Source organism: Trichomonas vaginalis, chromosome I (assembly GCF_026262505.1).
Source record: "Trichomonas vaginalis G3 chromosome I, whole genome shotgun sequence".
NCBI lineage: Eukaryota > Parabasalia > Trichomonadida > Trichomonadidae > Trichomonas > Trichomonas vaginalis.
In genome coordinates, this window is record NC_067203.1 from 7432207 (window position 1) to 7452892 (window position 20686).

General features: G+C 30.6%; 7 protein-coding genes across 7 annotated transcripts, besides 1 other annotated feature; 1 reads left to right on the forward strand and 6 right to left on the reverse strand.

Annotated features, from left to right (window-relative positions):
- Positions 1 to 46: 46 nt before the first annotated feature.
- Positions 47 to 1822, reverse strand: TVAGG3_0946220 (uncharacterized protein; the record flags this gene model as incomplete). The annotated part of the gene is made up of 1 exon (XM_001315671.1): positions 94 to 1812. The coding sequence occupies one exon, from the start codon at positions 1810 to 1812 to the stop codon at positions 94 to 96; it is 1719 nt and encodes a 572-aa protein (XP_001315706.1).
- Positions 1823 to 2447: 625 nt separating this feature from the next.
- Positions 2448 to 3149, forward strand: TVAGG3_0946230 (uncharacterized protein; the record flags this gene model as incomplete). Its single annotated transcript, XM_001315672.1, has 1 exon — positions 2448 to 3149. The coding sequence occupies one exon, from the start codon at positions 2448 to 2450 to the stop codon at positions 3147 to 3149; it is 702 nt and encodes a 233-aa protein (XP_001315707.1).
- An 864-nt stretch (positions 3150 to 4013) lies between these two features.
- Positions 4014 to 5053: a mobile genetic element.
- Positions 5054 to 5374: 321 nt separating this feature from the next.
- TVAGG3_0946250 (uncharacterized protein) lies at positions 5375 to 9760 on the reverse strand (the record flags this gene model as incomplete). Its single annotated transcript, XM_001315673.1, has 1 exon — positions 5375 to 9760. One exon carries the CDS (start codon positions 9758 to 9760, stop codon positions 5375 to 5377), a length of 4386 nt encoding a protein of 1461 aa, XP_001315708.1.
- Positions 9761 to 10106: 346 nt separating this feature from the next.
- On the reverse strand, positions 10107 to 10619 carry TVAGG3_0946260 (uncharacterized protein; the record flags this gene model as incomplete). The annotated part of the gene is made up of 1 exon (XM_001315674.1): positions 10217 to 10588. One exon carries the CDS (start codon positions 10586 to 10588, stop codon positions 10217 to 10219), a length of 372 nt encoding a protein of 123 aa, XP_001315709.1.
- Positions 10620 to 10834: 215 nt separating this feature from the next.
- On the reverse strand, positions 10835 to 14962 carry TVAGG3_0946270 (ribonuclease H protein family; the record flags this gene model as incomplete). Its single annotated transcript, XM_001315675.1, has 1 exon — positions 10835 to 14962. The coding sequence occupies one exon, from the start codon at positions 14960 to 14962 to the stop codon at positions 10835 to 10837; it is 4128 nt and encodes a 1375-aa protein (XP_001315710.1).
- Positions 14963 to 15051: 89 nt separating this feature from the next.
- TVAGG3_0946280 (uncharacterized protein) lies at positions 15052 to 18432 on the reverse strand (the record flags this gene model as incomplete). Its single annotated transcript, XM_001315676.1, has 1 exon — positions 15052 to 18432. One exon carries the CDS (start codon positions 18430 to 18432, stop codon positions 15052 to 15054), a length of 3381 nt encoding a protein of 1126 aa, XP_001315711.1.
- A 156-nt stretch (positions 18433 to 18588) lies between these two features.
- On the reverse strand, positions 18589 to 19023 carry TVAGG3_0946290 (uncharacterized protein; the record flags this gene model as incomplete). The annotated part of the gene is made up of 1 exon (XM_001315677.1): positions 18589 to 19023. One exon carries the CDS (start codon positions 19021 to 19023, stop codon positions 18589 to 18591), a length of 435 nt encoding a protein of 144 aa, XP_001315712.1.
- Between the last annotated feature and the right edge of the window lie 1663 nt (positions 19024 to 20686).

Genomic DNA, 20686 nt, shown 5'->3' on the forward strand with positions numbered 1-20686 from the left:
TGACTTTTTTTTTAAAAAAAAGATATTTGAACATATACAAACATGGAAAGAAAGTTATTTACTATGTAAAACACATAATAATAAATATAATGATTATTCTTCTGGATGAGGTACAATAATAACACCTTCTGGATAAGGAATCATGTGGAATTCATCTGAAATACAATCAACAATTTGGTTTCGTTTTTTCAGTGTTGATTTTCTTTCTTCAATTGATAAAGTTTTCTCAGCAATTAGTCGATGAAGACGACTGATTTCAACAGATATATAAGTAGATACTTTTGACTGATGCTTTGGAATGTTGTTTTGCAAAATAGCGTGATTTTGTAAATCTTTTGTAATTCTTTGTTTAGTTGTTGTGATTTTATGTTCAATATCATCTTTAAGTTGCTTATATTGCTCAATTCTCCTCTGTTCTCCAACAATCTTCGCAGTTAATTCATCATTAATTTTTGATAATAATTTTACTTTTCTAACAAGAGGTGTTTTTGGTATTTTGATCTCAATTTGTTGGTCTTTGAATGGTTCTATAACTGTTGAATTCAATTTATTAAGTTTCTGTTGTAATTTAGATTTTTCTTTAATTAAATCAGAACAAATCACAGAAAGTCCTTCATATTCAAGTCTTGTGTTTATTGTATCTTGTTCTTGTTCGTATTCTTGTTGGTTTAGCTCGTGGTATAAAATTTCATTATTTTTTTCGTTTTCTTCTTCAATACTGATTTTTGTAATGTTTTTGGCAATTTTTATTTGCAGTTCCTTTTCGTTCTCATTCAGAGACTCAAGGATTGCTTTATCATGTTGAATTAATTTTAATAATTCTAATCTTTGTTGATGAACTGAATTTATAAGAGTGGATTGACTATCTATGTATTGTTGGCTTTTCCTGTACTTGTTTGATGAGATTTTACTTATTTCTTCCTGTTGATTTAAAATGGATTTAAGGTTTTCTTGTTTTTTCGCAAGATTTTCATTCATTCTACGCTTTTTAGACGAGATTATTTCCATTTCTTCTTTTGTTTCTGTACAATCATTTAAAATTCGTTTAATATTTTTTGTATATTCTTCTTTTTTCTTGATTAGAACAGAAAGACTGTTCTTTTGATCATTTACACATGATGTAGAATTGTTTAAATCCGAATTGATTGCGTTGAGATCTTTTTGTTGTGTAATTTTATACTTCAATAATTCTTCACGTAATTCTTCAATTCTTTTCATTGTTTTGTTAAGTTTGGACTTTAGAATAGATGACATAGAGTCGTAATTTACATTGGAAATCTTGCAGTTCGAAATGTCTGTTGATAATTCTTTGATTTCTTCTGCAAGATCGTTAACATCATCTTCAACTGTATTAGCAAGAGGATCAGATAGAACAAGTAATTCCTTTGATTTATTTTCTAATGATGCGAGTTCAGACGTAACTTTTTTGTCATTTTCGCGAATATTTGTAATTTTTAATTGCAAATTTTGAATTTTAACAACAATAGACTCATATAATTCGTTTAATTGATTAAGCTTATCTTCATTCTGTTTGATATCTTGAGTAATTTTCTCGTTTTCGATTGGATTATTTGCTTTAAATTGGCAAACATCAAGATCTAGTTGGTCTTTCTTTTGTAAATACGAGTTATTACGAGTTTCAAGCATCTTTTCCTTTATTAGACACCTCTTTTTAAGTTCTTCAATAATTTTCTCTTTTTCTTCGATATTTGAACGAATGTTTCGAATTGCATCAGCATGATCTTTGAGTGCTTTTTCTGTATGATTGATTCTTTTTCTTGTGGATGATGGTGGTACTAAATTTGTTTCCATTTTATTTGAAATTCAAAACGAATGATTTTTTATATTGTCAAAAATCCGAAAGTCTGATAGAGATTGCAAATAATAAAGATGACAACTATTATCTATAGAACCTTAATAATGAATAGCCAAGTTTTCACCCATAAAAATAGAGTTTTGATTAAAAATTTATATTCTATTTTAATTTATTTATTAATTTGGTGAATATTTATATGCTTATGTGTTTCTATGGAAGGATTAATGCTTGAATTATCAAAATGAAATCATAAATGTATTATGCTAGCACATCATATTATCGAGCCAGAAATCGACAACTATATTGGAGAAATGCCAAACAAAATTTAGTACTACTTTCAATTTTATTAATCATTGTCACTATTATTAGTCAGTTAAGATTCAATCCAATCATAGAACCTTTTGCATTCTTTTCAAATCCAAGCATTTTGCGGGATTCAGTTAATAGACACTTAGGAGGACCAGTAACAATCGATGATGCGTTACTTATAACTAGACTTCGCGATGAAAAATTATTTAAAAAATGCAAATTGTGTTTAAAGCCAAAACAACACGATTTCAAAAAGAGTACCAATGCAGATCTAGCACTAGTATTTGGTTTTGGTAACCAAACCCATTACTTTTTAACTTGGATGAGAAATCTTCGAAGTACAGGTTGTAATTGCGGGGTTCTTATATTCATTTCTCAAGGATATTTGAATTTTTTCACTAATGAAACATTGCAAGAACTCAAAAATTGTGGTGCAAATTTCTTGACTTTGAATAGTTACGAAGGCGTTGATGATGATCGTACTTTACGAAATTTAGTTGTACTGTCCTTCTTAGATCAATACAGATTTTTCTTTAATAGGATTTTTATCAATGATATATTTGATACTCTTTTCCAAGGAGATCCATTTGATGAGAATCTGCCGAAAGATAAAGTTTCTGTCTCAATTGAACGTGTAACATTTAGCCATCATAGATGGGCTATCGAAAAACAGCTTAATACAGATGATAACTTTACTGAAGACTTTTATGGCGATAAATTTCTTCTAAATAGTGGTATTATTATGGGTCCATCACAAAAAGTTTATGAGCAATCCATACTCAATTATGTATATTATAGAGGTCTTTTCAATGATTTTTATGTTGATTTCGATGCACATTTCTATTCTTCAATTTGCTACTCGATATTCGAACAAAAACCAAGGAAAGACGGAAAAATGTACGAATTGAATGGCCAGTACGCACCTGCATTGATACATCAATTTGATAGAATATGCCCAATGATAGTCTATGATAAAAATGTTTGTCCTGCTTTGAATACGCTTAACATTTCAAATGTTCATTAAAAAAGATATGGAAATCCAGAAAGACCATGATTTACGCATGTTAACCAGAAATGTGGAGAAGAGGATTCTAATACACGACTGCTTGGCTACAAATATGGCCAAAATCAAACTTAATATTTTATTTCAGTTCAGCTATCAATTTGATAACTGACATAATCATGTAAAAATGTGTTTGTATATGAACTAAATCTTAAAACAAATTTTAATATATGAATGGAACTATATTTTTAACACCGCATCATATCTCAATGAAAAGGATGGTGAAAAACCTATGTTCATTTGGTAGTTGTACTTTTTCTTCAATATATTAAAGGCGGCCACGGCGGTGGAATCAACGGATATGCTGGATCAAAATATATATATCAAGAAACCCAATATAAACTTACTTCCTCAACTGGAGCAAGTAACATTTTAGGTGGGATTTCATGCATAAAGGATTCTGCTAATTCCAGCGAAATTATCAATGGGACCTTTGGAATTGGTGCTAGCCCAATGAGAAGAGAATATGGGTCTGGAGGTGGCGGGGGTTATTATGGAGGTGGTGCTGGGAATGCAGGTAGTTATGTGGTCGGATCTGGTTCAGGAGGATCATCTTTCATATCAGGATATAAAGGTTGTAATGCGATATCGAAAGATTATGATCTTAATAAACCAATTCATACAGGGAAACCAGAACATTATTCAGGTTTTGTCTTTGCCAACCCAATAATGAAAGATGGCAAAACTATACAATACATTGGCAACGGCAAAGCTCGCATCACCGTTGTTCATCAAAACTATTTTAATCTTCGAAGTTGTTTATACTTTTATCGAATGAATTACTTTCACTATTATTCTTATTTTCTTATTTTCCTTGATAGTTAAGGGTGCACACGAGAGGATCATGTAAACTTCAGAATTTAGAACCTTATTTTTAGGCATTATCTTGGCTACCTATTTAGGCTCGAAAAGCAAAAAATATCAAAAAATACAACTTGAGTCCATTATGACCCTTTCATGGAGGTAGTTTTTATCCGCTAGTATTTTCCCTTTGAATCTCTTTACAATTCGAAATCAAATTCAAATCTCAGTAGAAGAAAGGAAGAATCGACTTACTACGGTTGTAATACGAATAAATACATATATTTAATTATTTTTATTTACATAATAATTGTTTGAAGCTCATATTCCATCAAATTTTTAAATAAAAACATTAAAATGTTGAAAATGTTCATATATTTTAATAGGGTTTTGGCACGTTATTGAGGAATTACTACATACATAGTCGAACTGAACTTGATATTTTGAAATTTAAATTATTTATCAAAATTAAAATTTAACTTGAAATTTATAATTATTTAGTCATATTTTGCATAATTCTAAGTAGATTTTGTAAAAAATCAAGAAAGAAAATTTTAACGTGCTTTATTTTTTCTTTTTTATAATAATACATATTATTATATAATTAACATATTCATAATGTTTCACCCTTTCAAAAATATAATCATCCTCCTCTCAAATAAACGTACATACGGGTGGCCTCTTTTTTCAAAAAATTAAAATTTGAAATTTTGGGCTCAAATATTAGAGATTTTTTCAACCTTCAACGATATATGTTGTCTATATCAGACCTCCTTTCTTTTTGATACTTAACATTGTTCCTAAATCTTAGCCGTTAAGGATGTTCTGAAAATATTTTTTTTCGAAAAAATTCGAAAAAAATTCTTAAAATTCAAAAATCCCTTAATTCCTGAGGATTTTGGAAAAAAAGTTTTTACATGAACATGTGTATATTATATGAAGTATATTGATAAGGTAAAAATCAAATTTTATTGCATATTCATCGAGAAAATAAACTAACGAATCCCTCAAAATTGAGAGGGTAATCCTCCTCCTCTCAAATAAACGTACATACGGGTGCACCCTTAATTGTCCATTTGTCTAAATCATTTTAGGCACTCAAAGTATAGTCCTGTTTCTTCATTAACAAAATATATTTAACAAAAGGAAATGTTATGAATTTCAACAAATAATATATATTAAAATTGATGATTATTAGATTATATTTTGTACAATATTTTCCAAATATTTTGTAATGCTCACAATTATTAATATGTTTTATTAAATAGCCCAGAACTGTATATTATAGCTAAAATACTTATGAGAGTTTCTATCGGAGTTCTAAATTCTGTTTACATATTTTAAAAATAATTAAAAACAATTATTAAAACAAAAATATAAACTATTTACAATCCATTTAATAAAGAAACATCATCTAATTCAGAAGCTGCAATAGCTGTTGCTGTTTCTATGTCACCTCCTGCAACAAGCATTCGAAGTGCTTGTCCTCTAGATGTCGGAGTAATGACAGATGACATAGATTCAACAATAACATCAACAGATTCTCTCATGTGTGGGTTTGCATCTTTATAGAACAATGTCAAAGTCTGGAACAAAGGAAGGAAGTTATAAACAATCATAGGAAGCTTGGAAAACAAGTATGAAGGAGCATCGACATTATCTCCACCATCTGAAATGACTTTCAACAAAATTTGTCCAGATTCAAATGAAGGGAATTCCAAGAAAAATGCTTCGATCTTTTCCAAGTAATCGAAGAACATTTGTTCTTTAGATCTCTTTCCATTTTCGTTTATAACTCTATATGTTTCTCTTATTGCTTCTAAAACATCAAACGATGAATAACATGATGAAAGAAGAGATTCATAAAGTTTTCCAACTTTCAAAGCTAATTGCGGGAATAAAGAAACAGCTAAATTAAACTGTGGTGATGACAATCTCTGTACAAATTGATTGACAAATCCAGAGAAGAAAGGAAGAGGAATCTGATCAACATTAGCATTAACTAATATCCTGGACATCAATAAACAACAGCTTTGAACAGTTCTGAAATACAATCTGTAGAACTCAAATTGATTGTAAATCGTAATCGCGAGGTTATTTACAAGTTGGAACTGCTTTGTTGTTGAATTTGGTGCCAAGAAGAATGTCAATGCACGTAAGCCATTAGATTTAAGTGATGGCAAATTGTGCTGCAAAATTGTTTCAAAGTTTGGCTGTGCTAAAACTCCGAAATTCTCGTTTTTAGTGTTTTGAACTAAACTAATCAAAGGATAGATAGAAAAGATAGATGTAACACCAAACGTAATTGCAGAGTTAATGATCTTAACACAGTTCTCAATGGAGGGAACGGAAGGTGCCAAAATTTGACACAAATTTGTCAATTCATTGAAAATTGAAGGAGTAAAATCTGACAAGAAATTGTCAATATTTTCATTGACCAAAATTAGATTTGTTTGGAACAAAGCTGTCTTTCTTTGAGCCTTTATTGCTGTCAAAGCCGCAGAGATGAATCGGAGGAAAACAATCTTTTTCCTGTTAGATGTTAAATCGTTGTAAACTGGCAAAGTTTTGTTGATTAAAATTGATAATTGGTCACCATCAATTTGGATGTTGCTCATCAAAGGCATCAATTTAAGGAGTCTGTGAGCTTTGTAGTCTTCTTGTTCTACAACATAATTAACGAAATAATTGGAATCCAATCTAATCAAATCCAAAATTTTGTTGTTTTTCTCATAATCAACAAATAATTCTGGAGAAATTTTTGTTCCTATCTTTTCTTCAATGTATTCTTTGATGTTTTCTGGTAAATCTTTGATTTGTGTCTTTTGTAATTGTAAAATCAAAGAAAATATCTCGTCATCATTTCTGAATTTTTGATTTGTCAGTAATTTGACAAATTCGACTTCACTTTTGTTTCTAATTGCGTAATTCAAAACAGATTTCATTGTTTTGATGTCTTCTTTTTCATAAACTAAATTAAATATCTTAGAAAACATGTCATCAGTTAACTTCACTTTTCCTGCTGTCAAAAGTGAAGTGATCAATGCCAAATCATCTGGCAACTCGTTTCTTTTGATGTTTGGCTGAATGGAAGCAATTGTCATTTTTCCTGTCACTTTTTTATATTCAAATGGTTCCGGCGGTTGTGGCGGAATTCTGAAGAAAGAAACATCAATTTTTGCGAATGTATCTGGATTTTGTTCGATGAAAATTGGCACGTTTTCTAAGTCAAAAATAGAGTTATAAATAATAACGAAATCCCAATGTTCTCTATCTAATTTTTCGAGTGTTTCCATTGGCAATTTTGTTTTCTCGTATTTAGACATGAACTTAAACGTGCATGAATCCATTTCAGGGTCTCCAACCGGCCATTTATCGAAAGGAGATTTTTCGAAATAATTTTTAACTCTTTCAGAAAACGGTTCTCCAATATCAACAGCGTATTGCAACAAAGCAGCAGCATGTTCATCTTTAATTTCCTTTAATAGGCTGCTTCCCATTACGTGAACGAGTTTAAACAAAATCTTTGAAGCTTCAATTTCTCCCAATTGCGAAATCAAATTAAAAACTCCTTCCATCGCAATTTCATGATTATCCTGATCAACAATAATGAAAGCGAGGAAAACAAGTTCTGGTGCTGTTCCCGCTGTCTGCAAATATTTCTGTAGCATCTCATTGACAACAGGAGGAAGAGGTTTCGGACAATTCGTAAATAATTTGACACATGCTGCAGAAACTTCATCTTTCGATGTAACTTTGAATGTTTCCAAGCCAAGACTCCACAAATTATCGTAATAAGGATTGGAAATATCAATAAGTGTTCTAGCAGCGTCCAACGCGTAATGTCCGAGAATAGGAACTAAATAATACGAATCCCAAAACAAAGTATCAGTGTCTTGAAGCAAAGCTCGTGGAATTGAATAAAGAAAACTGAAACAATTCATGACAGGCATCATTACTGATACATGATCAAATGTAGGGTTCGCAACGATGTCTGTATCGAGTGTTTCGACAAATGAGCCTTGAGGAATTGGCACATCATAGTGGTTTTGTGGATAATCCATTTTTCTGTGTGAAAAACTTTGGTATTCGCGGGCAATGAACTCGAAAGAGAAGGTCCTGATGTTATCTGGCATATGATCTATTGGTACATGTGACAAAAACTCATATACATTCGATAATAAGTTGATATTATCGTAAAATAAAATTGATTCATAGGCAATGTCAACGAACATTTGGAAAGAAGAGGCTCTGAAGAGGTCAGAAAGCCTGGCAAGCAACCGGAAACATCGCATGGCTACTCCTTCAGTCATCCAGTCAGATCTGTAAATCTTTGATAATAAATCATTGATATTTGTATAGGAAGCGACCTTTATGAGGCTATCTGTGGCACTGTTGTACAACCTATCGGTTGTACTGAGTGTATATTCGAGTAATCTCTCAAAAACAAGTTCTTGATAAATTGGAAACTGTTTCATAGCAAGGGAAAGAGGAATGCGATCAATCATCTTGCAAACTGTTTCATCGTGAACCCAGTTCTTATTCTTTTTGCGGAGAATAAGCTCAAGTAACTCGATATGAATATTTTTCTTGCATCTTTTGAGGAGTTCTTCAATGCAGTTGCCGAAACATTCGACAAATGTGCAGTAAAGATCGTTTTCGGAGTCTTTGAAAGGAAGGAAGAAGGCAGCAACATCATCTGCGTCAACTTTTCCGGAATTGTAAGTATCTATGAAGTAAGTGACTGCTGCATTAAGTTTGGCACCTTTGACTGAGTCCGCATCCTTTTCTTCGAGCTTGATGTCGGATAATGGAGTTGGCAAATTTAATAACTTTGTTTTGAAAGGTAATGAAAGATTATCGGGTATGGCAGTGTATATTCTAGTATGAATGGCTTCTTCTAGATCAGAACCGCGAGATTTTTTGAGAAAGATATTTGCAATTTTGCAAGAATATTCAAAAAGACTGAGTTGAGGCTTCTGTCGTGTAAAAATTTTGATAGCATGCGAAAGGAATAATTCTCTGTATTCGTCGCCTAAACAATTGTAAATTTCATCATCTCCAAGAAGGAAAGGACCAAGCCACACAATTGCGTCTTCCAGCTGGTTACCAGCCAAGAATGACATGCAATCCTGTGTTAATTGCTCTTTGTTCAAAGAAATAAGCTGATAAACTGTATTTGCGAAAGCGTAATTTGGTTTTCGACCACACGAAACGAGAATTGATCTCAAAATGTTTTGATGGAACTCTACGGGTAAAACTTTCATTAAAGGTATAATTGTCGGTAAATGCTGAATATAATCGGAAACATCAACACCGAAGTGATGTACAACAGGAACCATCGCAACAAACTCTGTGATACGGACAGGTGATACGAATCTCGATAGATAAACAAACATATTAATAATTGCCACAGACATCTTTGGAGAAACGGGTAATTGTGAGGTTGCTGAGCCAAATGCACGAATAAAAAGCATTGGAGAGAATGGTGCGACGCAAAGAAGAAGGGCACCTAAGGTTGAATATGCATTTACTCGAACAGTTGCATCAGAATACTCAGTGAAGTTGAGTATCGTTGAAATAACAACTGATAAGCATAATTGCGGATTTACTCGTTGAAATGAATTTAACCATTGAAATGAAACAGATTTTCTGAATCTTGTCAACGTAATAATAATTGTTTGGTTATCGTCAGAGCGAAGTCCATTAATGTTCTTGTATAGAATTCCGAAATTGTCATCAATTTCGACAATGACAGGAACTCCACTCATCGTCTGATTTTTTTTTATTATGATATTTCATAAAACTATTATAAAAGATATTGATCGTGTAATTAATATTGGTATGAGAAGGCATTTTGATTTTCATCATTGTTTAATCAATTTCTTAATTCATTTTGAATAAAATTTCTCAATAGTTGTATTTAATGAATTCTAATAACCGTTATATGTTTCCAAAGTTTTTAATGTCATAATCATACTTCCTTAAGGCTGAATAAATAATATAATAAAATTTTGAATAATTTTCTAAAATTGTACTTATTTTATAACAGCATTTATTAACACAAACTCATAAAAATGATAAATGTTTGTTCGAATTTAAAAAATAGGATATAAGAAAGATATAAAATTTTATTATTCTATAAAATGATAGTGTATGTATAATAAATTTTCAATAAATTAAGTTCATGATAATATGAGATTGGTAAAATGTCTATATTTAAAAAGTTAATTCGATTTTGTTTTCTGTAATTCTTCTATTTTTGCAATTTGTTCGTTTATTTGTCCTAATATCTTGGCGGAAATTATTGCTTGTTTGATAGCTTTTTCAAAGCTTGATCGTATTTGTTCAATATCTTTCTCAGAAACGCCTGGAACAAGAGGAAGTTCTTTTTGATCATCAATCTCTTTATTAGTTCTAAAAACCATGCGAGCTTCTTCTGAAACTGGAACTGAAGACCAAATCAAGCCAAATGATGATTTTTTAGTTTGAGCAATATCTAAATATCCATCAACCATATAGGATTGAATATCTGCCATAGAACGTTCGTACTCTTGAAGAGTTTCTAGAAGCTTTAAAACTTCCTCATTTTTGGACATATTCAAAATGTTTTTTGAAAATTTTTGAAAAAAAAAAGTAAAAAATTTTAGCGATATCAATCATATCAGAACTCTCATTTATGGATCTACTTTCATGTTAACATTGACGTTTCAAATAATTCATTTGATTTATAAGAATAGCTCAGAAATTCTTTGTTGCATACACTAACTTTCATATTTATTAAAATTAATTCACGTTAATTAAGGTAAGAAAATAATTTACTAATGCAGAGCAGTGTAAAAGAATTATAAGATAACATTATTGGTATCATCAACTTCATTATTGTCTTCATTGTCATATTCATTATCATCAAACATTTCATCGACGATATATTGATCACCAACCAGATGATCGTCTTCTTGGAAGTCTTTTGAAAATGGGTCATCTTGTCCTTGCGTTGTTGTGAACAATGGATTATCATTTGTTGTCTCTGTTTGCGTTGTATTTCCTATTTGGATAGTTTCAGCTTCCATTTCAACACCTTCTGGAGTTTCACTCTCTGCTTCTTTCTCTTTCTGTCTTCGGAGTAAAACGAGGAAAATTATAATAGCTGTGATTATTCCAATGACAATAAGAGCAATTAATGGCCAGAGTCCGTACTTTCCGAAAGGTGTTTGGAAGAATCCAAGGACAGCACTCTCGGTGCTAGTGCTCACTTGAGCAATTTCATATGTTATCATGTTAAGTGTATATGTGATGTATACCGAACCTTCCTCATCATATGTTGTGAGAGGAACATATGTCAAAATACTAGTATATGTTATACCACCCGTGTAACCTGTAGGTAGTCTCGATGGAAGTGGATATGGCGGTGCAGGAGATCTGATTGGTGTTCTCCTCTGATTTCCTCCATTTTGCCCGCCGTCATTATCTTCACCACCAGGGTCTTCTGGATTTTCTTGGTGGCAATCAATGTTGTATCTAAAGTAGTACTCACGTGATGTGGCGCCTTTGCTATCCCTGATTTGGATGATTATTGTGTTAAGACCACAACGATCACCTGATGAGATATTAAAGTTGAATTCATTGCAACTATCACGCTCATTAGCAGGGCATTGATGGATATCTTCGAAATCATCTTCATTCTTCTTGAATGATACAGTTTCATTATCTTCAAGATCTGTGTCTTCAAATCTACCCTGAATAGTGATATTTTCTCCAGGATTGATTGTAGGAATTTCTGTATTCTCAAATGATCCATCATTACCATTTCCTCCTTTTCCAGATCCTGAACCTGATTCAGATCCGCTTCCAGTGCCTGATCCAGACCCACTTCCAGTGCCTGATCCTGATCCGCTTCCAGTGCCTGATCCTGACCCGCTTTCATTGCCTGAATCACTGCCTGTACCAGAATTACCTCCTGATCCACTTCCAGAGCTTGAACCACTTCCCGTTCCTGTATCTGATCCAGAGCCAGATCCGGATCCACTTCCTGATCCTGAACCTGAGCCCCTACCAGAACCTGAATTAGAACTTGATCCATTCGAACCTCCATTGATGGTTCCTGTTCCATTTGCTGTTGGAAAAGTGATTGTAATATCTTCAATCGTTGGTGTGTTCAAGTTATAGTATAAGAATGAGAAATTCTGGGGATCAGACATCATTCCATATTCATCAACTGCTGCAAGATATATTGTATGTAATCTGAAATCAAGAGATTTATCTGGAATTTCAATTTGATGGTGAATTGAAAGACTCTTGTCATAGAGTGCATAAAGATTGCTCAAATTAATTAAATTGTCACTATCATCGATTGAGTATGCCATTTGCGCTTTCGTATCATCATATATGCTTATGTCTAAACTAATGAATGCATGGCCAAATACCGAACTTGGCAAAGGACTTAATAATTCAAATGAAGGAGGTTTGTTATATATGATCGGTTGAACAAAAGTTGATATTGTCTGGTTATTGTCATTCTTTAATTCAAATGATATGTTTCCACCATCAAAATTAGGAATAATTTCTTTGATATATTCATCAAATGATTTGCCTAAAGGAATTGTTGAAATATCGATATAAAATGTTGTTCCGGTTTCAACCCATGTGGCAACAATTCCTTTGGAATTTTTATATGCAACATTTGTTTCCAAGAAGTTCAATACAGTAAATCCATCTAGTATTTTTCTTACTCTTGATGGAACTGAAATATTTCCATATTTATTACCAGAATCTGATACATATTGATATGCTGGGAGAAATCGTGTGACGACTTCTGTGGTTGTCTTGATTTCTTGTCTATAAATCTCGGAAGTATATTGCTTATAGTTTGCTGCTTGGAATGTTGCAATGAATAATGAATCCGATTTTGGTGCATTATTATCATATGAATAATACACATCTAGATTTGTATTTATTGGATAATCAATAGCATATCCTATAATAGTGATTGTTTCGTTTATATGATAGCATCTCTGTGGAGGGACTGTAAATTGTAATCCTGGGGTTCTTTGAACTCCAAACTTATATGAGAAAACTTGAGAAGCCACACCTTCTGAATTCAATGCCATAATTGAAATAGTATGAACACCATCTACTCTAATTGGTGGTATTTCCATTTTAATTGTTGTTTCTTTTCCATCTGAGAGATAGTTAGTATATTGAGTATATTCTTCTTCATTGTCAAATTTGTAATTGATATAAATACGATTATTTAATTTTGAATCCATTACTTTCATTGTAAACTGAATCAAATCACTGTATCTTTTAGAATAGCATATAGAATTAGAGCATGTATTTTCAATATTATTATTGACAATTGATAATATTGGTGAAGATTTGGAAACACTATAATAAATTGTTTTTTCAAGAATATTTGAAACTAAATTGAATTTGTTTGTTGCATATATTTTGAAGTAAACATTTTTTTCATTAGAATCCTCAATTTTATAAACATATTTCAGATTTCTTGTCCTTCTACTGCAATATAAATCTTTTGCCAGTTGAATTTCATATTCGTTATTAATTATTAGAATCACGTCTACATAATCTACATCAAAGATATTAAGGTCGAATTCAATCGTTGCTGGCTTGAAATAATAATCATCGAGATGATTTTTGAATGAAATTGCTGGGGGCGGATTTATTTTTAAGTATTTGCTATATCGATTCGTAGTTATTGATCCATAAATGTCCTTTCCGATTAGTATAATATAATGATCATAAACATCATTTGGTATTTGAAGAATTAATGTTATAATTGAAGAATTTAGGTTCTCTTGAATTAATGCATCTGCGATAAATATATTTTCAGATGAATCGAAACCGTAATATATTTTAACTGTTTTACCTGGTATATGATCATAGACGACGACATCTAGTGTAAATGTTTCATTTGGGAAGTAATATTGTTTTATTGGTGTTAAAACATCAATACCTGGTTCTCTTCTCACATTAATTTCAAAACTTACGATATTCGACGAAGATCCTGATTCATCAAAACAAATGATCTTTAAAGTATGCTTGCCATTGATATGAGGAACACTAATGTTTCCTTCGAAAACCTGTGACACACCAATTGAGTTTAATGATGTCAAATTATGATAAAATTCATCATCCATGCTGTACATTATATATAAAACATCATCAACATCAACATCAATTACATTACCTGAAATGTATATATTCTCTGAGAAATGATATAGATCTTTTGATAAACCTGTAATATTTAAAATTGGTGCGTGAGATCTAGATAAGGTAAATTCCTTTTCCATTTCATTTGATTTTCCGCCATATTCATCTATAATTTGAATTTTCAACTTATGAGATGAAAAATTAAGTGATTGTGGGATAGGTACTTGTGACTGAATCATTCTTGGGGAACTGAAGTTCATATTAATGAACTCTGATATAAATGATAAACTTTCATTATTATCAAAGCAGCTTATAATTTTTGCCCTTGTATCATCAGATACATTTATATTAAGCTTAATGAATTCTCCAATTGCATACTGATCTTTGAAATCAATTCGATCTTTAATTATAGGATTTCTATTTATGGTTATAATATCACCACCATAATAATCATACGCAGAGACATAAATATGATATTTTCCTGAATATTGAGGCATACTAATATTCAATGAGAAAACATCGGTTCTATAGCCATCATTTGTTGTGATTGAGTCTATTCCAAGATGTGCATCAGTAATCTGAAATCGATGTCTAACAAATGTCCCATCGAATCCATAAATCACTTGATGAACTGTTCCTGGATCAGATCCATATAAAAATCCTTTAAGTTCGCTAATACTTCCTGGTTCATAAAATTTGTCAACAAATAAATGAATTCCTGTATCGTGTTGAACTTTAATATCAAATTTCTTGGATACCGATTCAGCACCAATGCTATTTATTGCAGTGAATATATACATATAAAATCCTTCTTTTTTGGGAACTGGGTAGGAAATATTGAAAGAATGTACAATAGAATCAGATTTAGTTGAAAAGATCAATGATTTGTTTAACAATGGAACTTGAATAGAATTGTATATATAATTCCATTTAGTGATTTCATTATATATACTGGATTTGCATCAAATAATTGGACATTAAATGTCACATTTTCGTGGAATTTATAATATGAGTTATAATTTCGCGAAACGTTGACTTTCGGAGCTTCATTAATATCAAAAACAAATGATTGATTCATTTTTTCTGAGTCTAAACTGAAATAATCTCTAAAATATATTTCGATGTAATTAATTCCAGCTCTTAAATTATCAGGTAATGGTATATCTATTGAAATAGTAGAATTATCATCATTCAAATCATAATATTTTCCATCCCAAAAATATTCAACATCGTTAAAACTATACCTTATACTGACCCGATCGGAATCTTTCAAAATGCATTTTATTTCGATATTTGAGTTTTTGAAATATTTCTCTTTAATTGGTTCCCAATATAGAAGTTTGGGAGGATTATTTACATGTATCTTGTACTCTATTTTATTGCTTGGATTCAAATTTCCTTCTTCCATTGCAATTATCTTTAAAGTATGCATTCCAGTATTTGATAGCATTGTTATACTGCAATCTATTAATTCGCTAATGCAAGATTCATTAATATAAACATATTCTGAAGCCTGAATGTATTGTTTGTGTGAATCAAACTCATAAAATATTGCAACCTTTGATCCTGGCAAATAGTCCTTAATATATCGGGATTTATTTAAAACAAAATTTGAAGGATATGTTGAATCAAAATATCCAATAAAATCAATTGTTTGATATTGAACAAGATCAAATGTTACTGTTTTTGTGGTTGAAATATTTGTTTCATCTATAGCCATGAAAGTTAATTTGTGTGATCCTGCAACAAGTGGTTCGTTATAAATGTAATTGTATTTATTAAATTCTTTTGTACTTATATAACTATATAAAAAATTGAACTTTCCATCTTCAATGCTAAGAAATACGTCGACCTTATTTCCTAAATCTTGATCATTCGATTCTATTTTGATTTGTTTTTTCTCATGGAATTTAAAATTAGGACTTGACCCAATATTCAAAATTGGTGCATGTTTGCTTGTTGCATAATAGTTCATTGAAGTTATTTCGGATTCAAATTTATCAATAATGAATACCTGAATACTGAGATTGTGCCACCCAGGTTTGTCAGAAGCTAGAATTTTAAGTGTAATATTTTTAATTTCATCTTTTCGACTGGTATTTATCCAGCTATCTTCATCTGATACTTTATACTGAATATATATAGATGTAGAAGCTTTAACACTTAGATTAATTTCTATAATCTCTGATAATGCATACTCGTCTTTTATGTTGCTTATCCATTCAATAACAGGAGGATTATCAACTACAAATCTTATTTCTTTTGGCCATCCTAATCCTTTAATTGAAATTTCAACATTATATTCAGCGTATTTATCAGGAAGTTGAATTTCATAAATATTTAAACCAGACGAATAATTATCCAAAATAAGAATATCTTCATGAGTTGTTATTATTTCATTGTTTATTTTATATTCGACTTTATGGCGTGATCCTGGTAATGGGTTTGTAATGTAATATTCTATTGTGCAATTAGAATTCATGAGATAACGGCGCTTCATTTTTTCAGAAATAACTATAACATTCGGTTGTGAATCTACATAAAAACTCTTAGACAAAGTATCACTATAAAATCCTGATGTATCATTTGCGAAAAATGTCAAAATGTTTCGTTTCTGAGCATAAGGAAATTGAAAATTGAAGTTAAAATATTCGTATTTCCTATTAGCTATTATAGTCCTTATAAATTGAATATTATCAGTATCGTCTTTCACATATATATTAACTTCTTGTCCAATATTATAATCAATAACTCCGATTTGATAAGGTACTACCATGTCTGGCATTGTAAAGCTATACCTATCAGTTAAACTTTTTACTTTAATTATAGGCTTAATACTTGTTGATATTTCAAAATTGAAAGTTAATGTATTGCTTTTACGACCATCGGCTTCAATCTTCACATGAATACTATGGGGTCCAGTTAAATAAATTGTTTCTTGGATGTTGATTGTTATTTCATTATATTGATTTTGAATAGAATAATAATTATTAATTTCTTTTGAAGAATCATCAATTTTATAGCCAATGTAAACACCTCTGTTTTGTTTTAGTGTGGTATTAAAAATTGTCAGTAAATTAATCGAGTCGCCTACGCTAAAAACTGTTTTTGAAGAATTAACTGATATTAACACTGGACTTGAATAAGTTGTAATTGAGTATTTAGTTTCTTCACTGGAATTTAGGCCATCATTTAAAGATAAATAAAGATCATAGTTTCCAATTTTAATAAAATCGGAAACATTGGCTTTTAATAGAATTTCAAACCTTTCAGTCATTGTATTTCTATTTAATCGATACTCTTTCACAACTGTCGAATTATCTTCTAAATATACGTATCGAACCTTGAAATTTATTTCAAAATATTTGCTCATCCCACGGATTGTACAAGGGAAATCAAGATTATAATCCTGTGATATAGTATAGGAACTTAAATAATGGCAATGTAAGTATGAATTAATAAAATCTTCTGGTTCATGATTTATTTCTCCATGATATGTAATCTGGATAGATTGATTATTAGAATGTTTGCCATCATCTGTTTCAATCCAAAACGAATATTCATAAGTTCCAGCAGTTTCAGGGTGAGAAATGATAATATTATCATAAATAAAGCCATCCCAAGCATCTTCTATTCTTTTTGCGATAGTTGGCGATTCTCCATTAACTGAATAAAATATTGTGCATTTTTGACCAAATAAATAAGTAATTCTACATTGTAATTCTTGATCCTCTAAAGGTACTGTATCGACTTGATGAAACATAAGGAATAATTCTGGCAGTGTTTCATTTGTTATAGTAATTGGAAATTGGATTTCATTTGATTCTTCGCCAAATAAATTTACAAATTTTAGTTTGAGAGAATATTCTCTTATTGGAAGCAAATGGAGAATAAATTCTGATAAGTCGTAAGCTGAAGGAAAACTGGTGTATATGGAATAGTTAATACCAGAGATATATGATAGTAGATCTGATGGTACTGTGAAATCGAGTAAATATGTTTTATAACCTGGATCCTCTGTTTCTGTGGATTCAAATTTTTGTGAATATTTACCACCAAAGAAATTTATAAAACTAGTATAATATGAATCTCCAATAGCTCCCATTAAATATCCTGTAAATGGCGAATTGGTAGTTACATTAATTTTAATATATCTACCGAAGCTTGTAACTGAATTTAGAACATTGTAATCCTTTACATTTGGTTTAATATTTTCAACAACAATTACATTGAACATTAGATTAAATTGCAATTCTTCATCTTCTGACATAATTTGTAAATAATAAGCTACTCTACCATGTATATTACGATCAATTAGATCAGAAATATTAAATATCGCTGAATAATTCTCGCCAATAACTATCGAATCATTGTATAAGTTTAGTTCATCTGGATTAATGTGTTCGTAATACCCTGTTGTATATATTTAACTGTAAACATATCCAAAGGATTGATGACTCTCATATTCATCTTTTAATGTTTGTATTTCTTGAAGGTGCCTTTGACCAATAGGTTCAAATTCTGGAGGATAATCAGGGGGATAATCGGGAGGATATTCTGGAGGATAATCAGGGATATACTCGTCTTCAGTAATGTTTTCTTTCTTAAGTATGATATTGAATTTTGTTCCTGGATAACAGTTAGTAATTATCCCACTGAAATTAAAATAGTCATTTGGCTTCACGAATATCTGGCGATCATTAATACTTCCATAATATTTTTTAAATAGCTGTGTATTTGGTTGTTTAACACGATAGCTGAAAACTGTTTGTGTTATTTGATAGCTATCTGCAGCAATTATTGTAATATGATTATAATCATTTATGGGATTAACTGCGAAATTATATGTGAAATTTTTCATGGAATTATCGGTAATATTGATCGTATGTAGCAAAGTTATTGCTCCATCTTTTGAATTGATTAGTGATATATTCAAAATGTTCCCGATGTTTTCATCTTGAACCCAATACTTTAATGTGTAATTTCCTGGATCAAACTCATATGGATAATATTCCTCAAATTCTGATAATCCAATGCGAGGTCTTTGATTTTGTCTCAATATAGTGCAATTAAAATTAATAATTTTTGAAATTCCTTCATAAGAATTCAGGAAAAAACCGAATGTATGATTTCCTTCCTGAATATTAAAAGAAAAGTAGGCATTGCGTTCATATTGATTGTTATTTCAAGAAAATATTATATTATTAGTATCATTATCAATAATTAATGAAGGAATAAATCCATAAGTGATTGGGGATTGAAAGTGAAAGTAAATTTCATTTGAGAGAGCATAGGGATTTACATTTGTTATATTGGCGGATAACTCAGCGTTTGTTTTCCTCTCGAACATTACATATATAGGTTCTGAGTTCATTGAAAACTGAGAATGCACAACTAATCTATATACAGCATTATTAAATGTGCTGCTAGGAAAAGTTGCATAAACTCTTTCTGAATAATTTGCTTGAGATGAAACAAAAGTTGCAATTTTTTCATAAATGTAAATGGCATTTTCAATGAAATATGTTGTATTTGATAATGAAGTTGTTACAAGCAATGAGAATTGCTCTCCATAATATAAAACATTATTATCAAATAGTGATAATTTAGGTGTTGGTTCAATAAATGAATCATCTGTCAGTTTGAATTTAATTGTTTCACTTTGGAATGGTTCTAAATCAATGTGAAAAATAAAGGCCCATGGTGAAATATTTGAAGCAAATGGGATAATATCCCAATTACCTGCACGATCTGGCCACCCTTGACGGAAATTATGAATCATATCGAAATTACTTTCAATAAAATGTTCTTTGGAATGAGTCAAGAAATAATAATTTGTTCCAGTATCATCTGCTGTAATAATCATTCTCTTATTTGAAATCGAGTCTCGATAAATATATTCTTTGTTGCCAGCGAATAGTGAAAAATTAGTATAATCGTTCTCCGAAAATGGAGCTTCTCCATATAATGCAAATTTAACTCTCTTAAAAGATGTAAAATTGCTTTCAAAGCTAATTTCAAGATATAACGAATTTTCATCTTGAGGTGTAATAATATTAGAACGAATCCTGATACCATTTGCGAAAAAATCGCCGTTATTCGTAGAATTATATCTGAATCCTAAATTATCAATATTAAATTCTCCCTTAAAACCATACATAGAAATTGGATGACCTTCATAATATGGATGGAAGATTCTGGTGTTTTCACTCGATTTGTTCCACGTAAATTTATTTGATAATGAAAGTACATTATATAGATAAAGCATATTTAAAATATTTATAATTTTGAAAGTACTCTGAAAAATTGAATGTAATAAATGGTTATCGAATTCTTTTAATATGTATAATTTTAATTGTTAAACTATATATATTAAATGCTATTTTTATGAAAAAATCGGTTTATCTCAAATTTTCAATAAATGATAATTGAACTTGAGATTTATAAAAACTTGATCTACTTTGAATAAATTATATATTCGATTAAAAATAGTCCGTATTGAATTTTATTATATTGAATTTTAT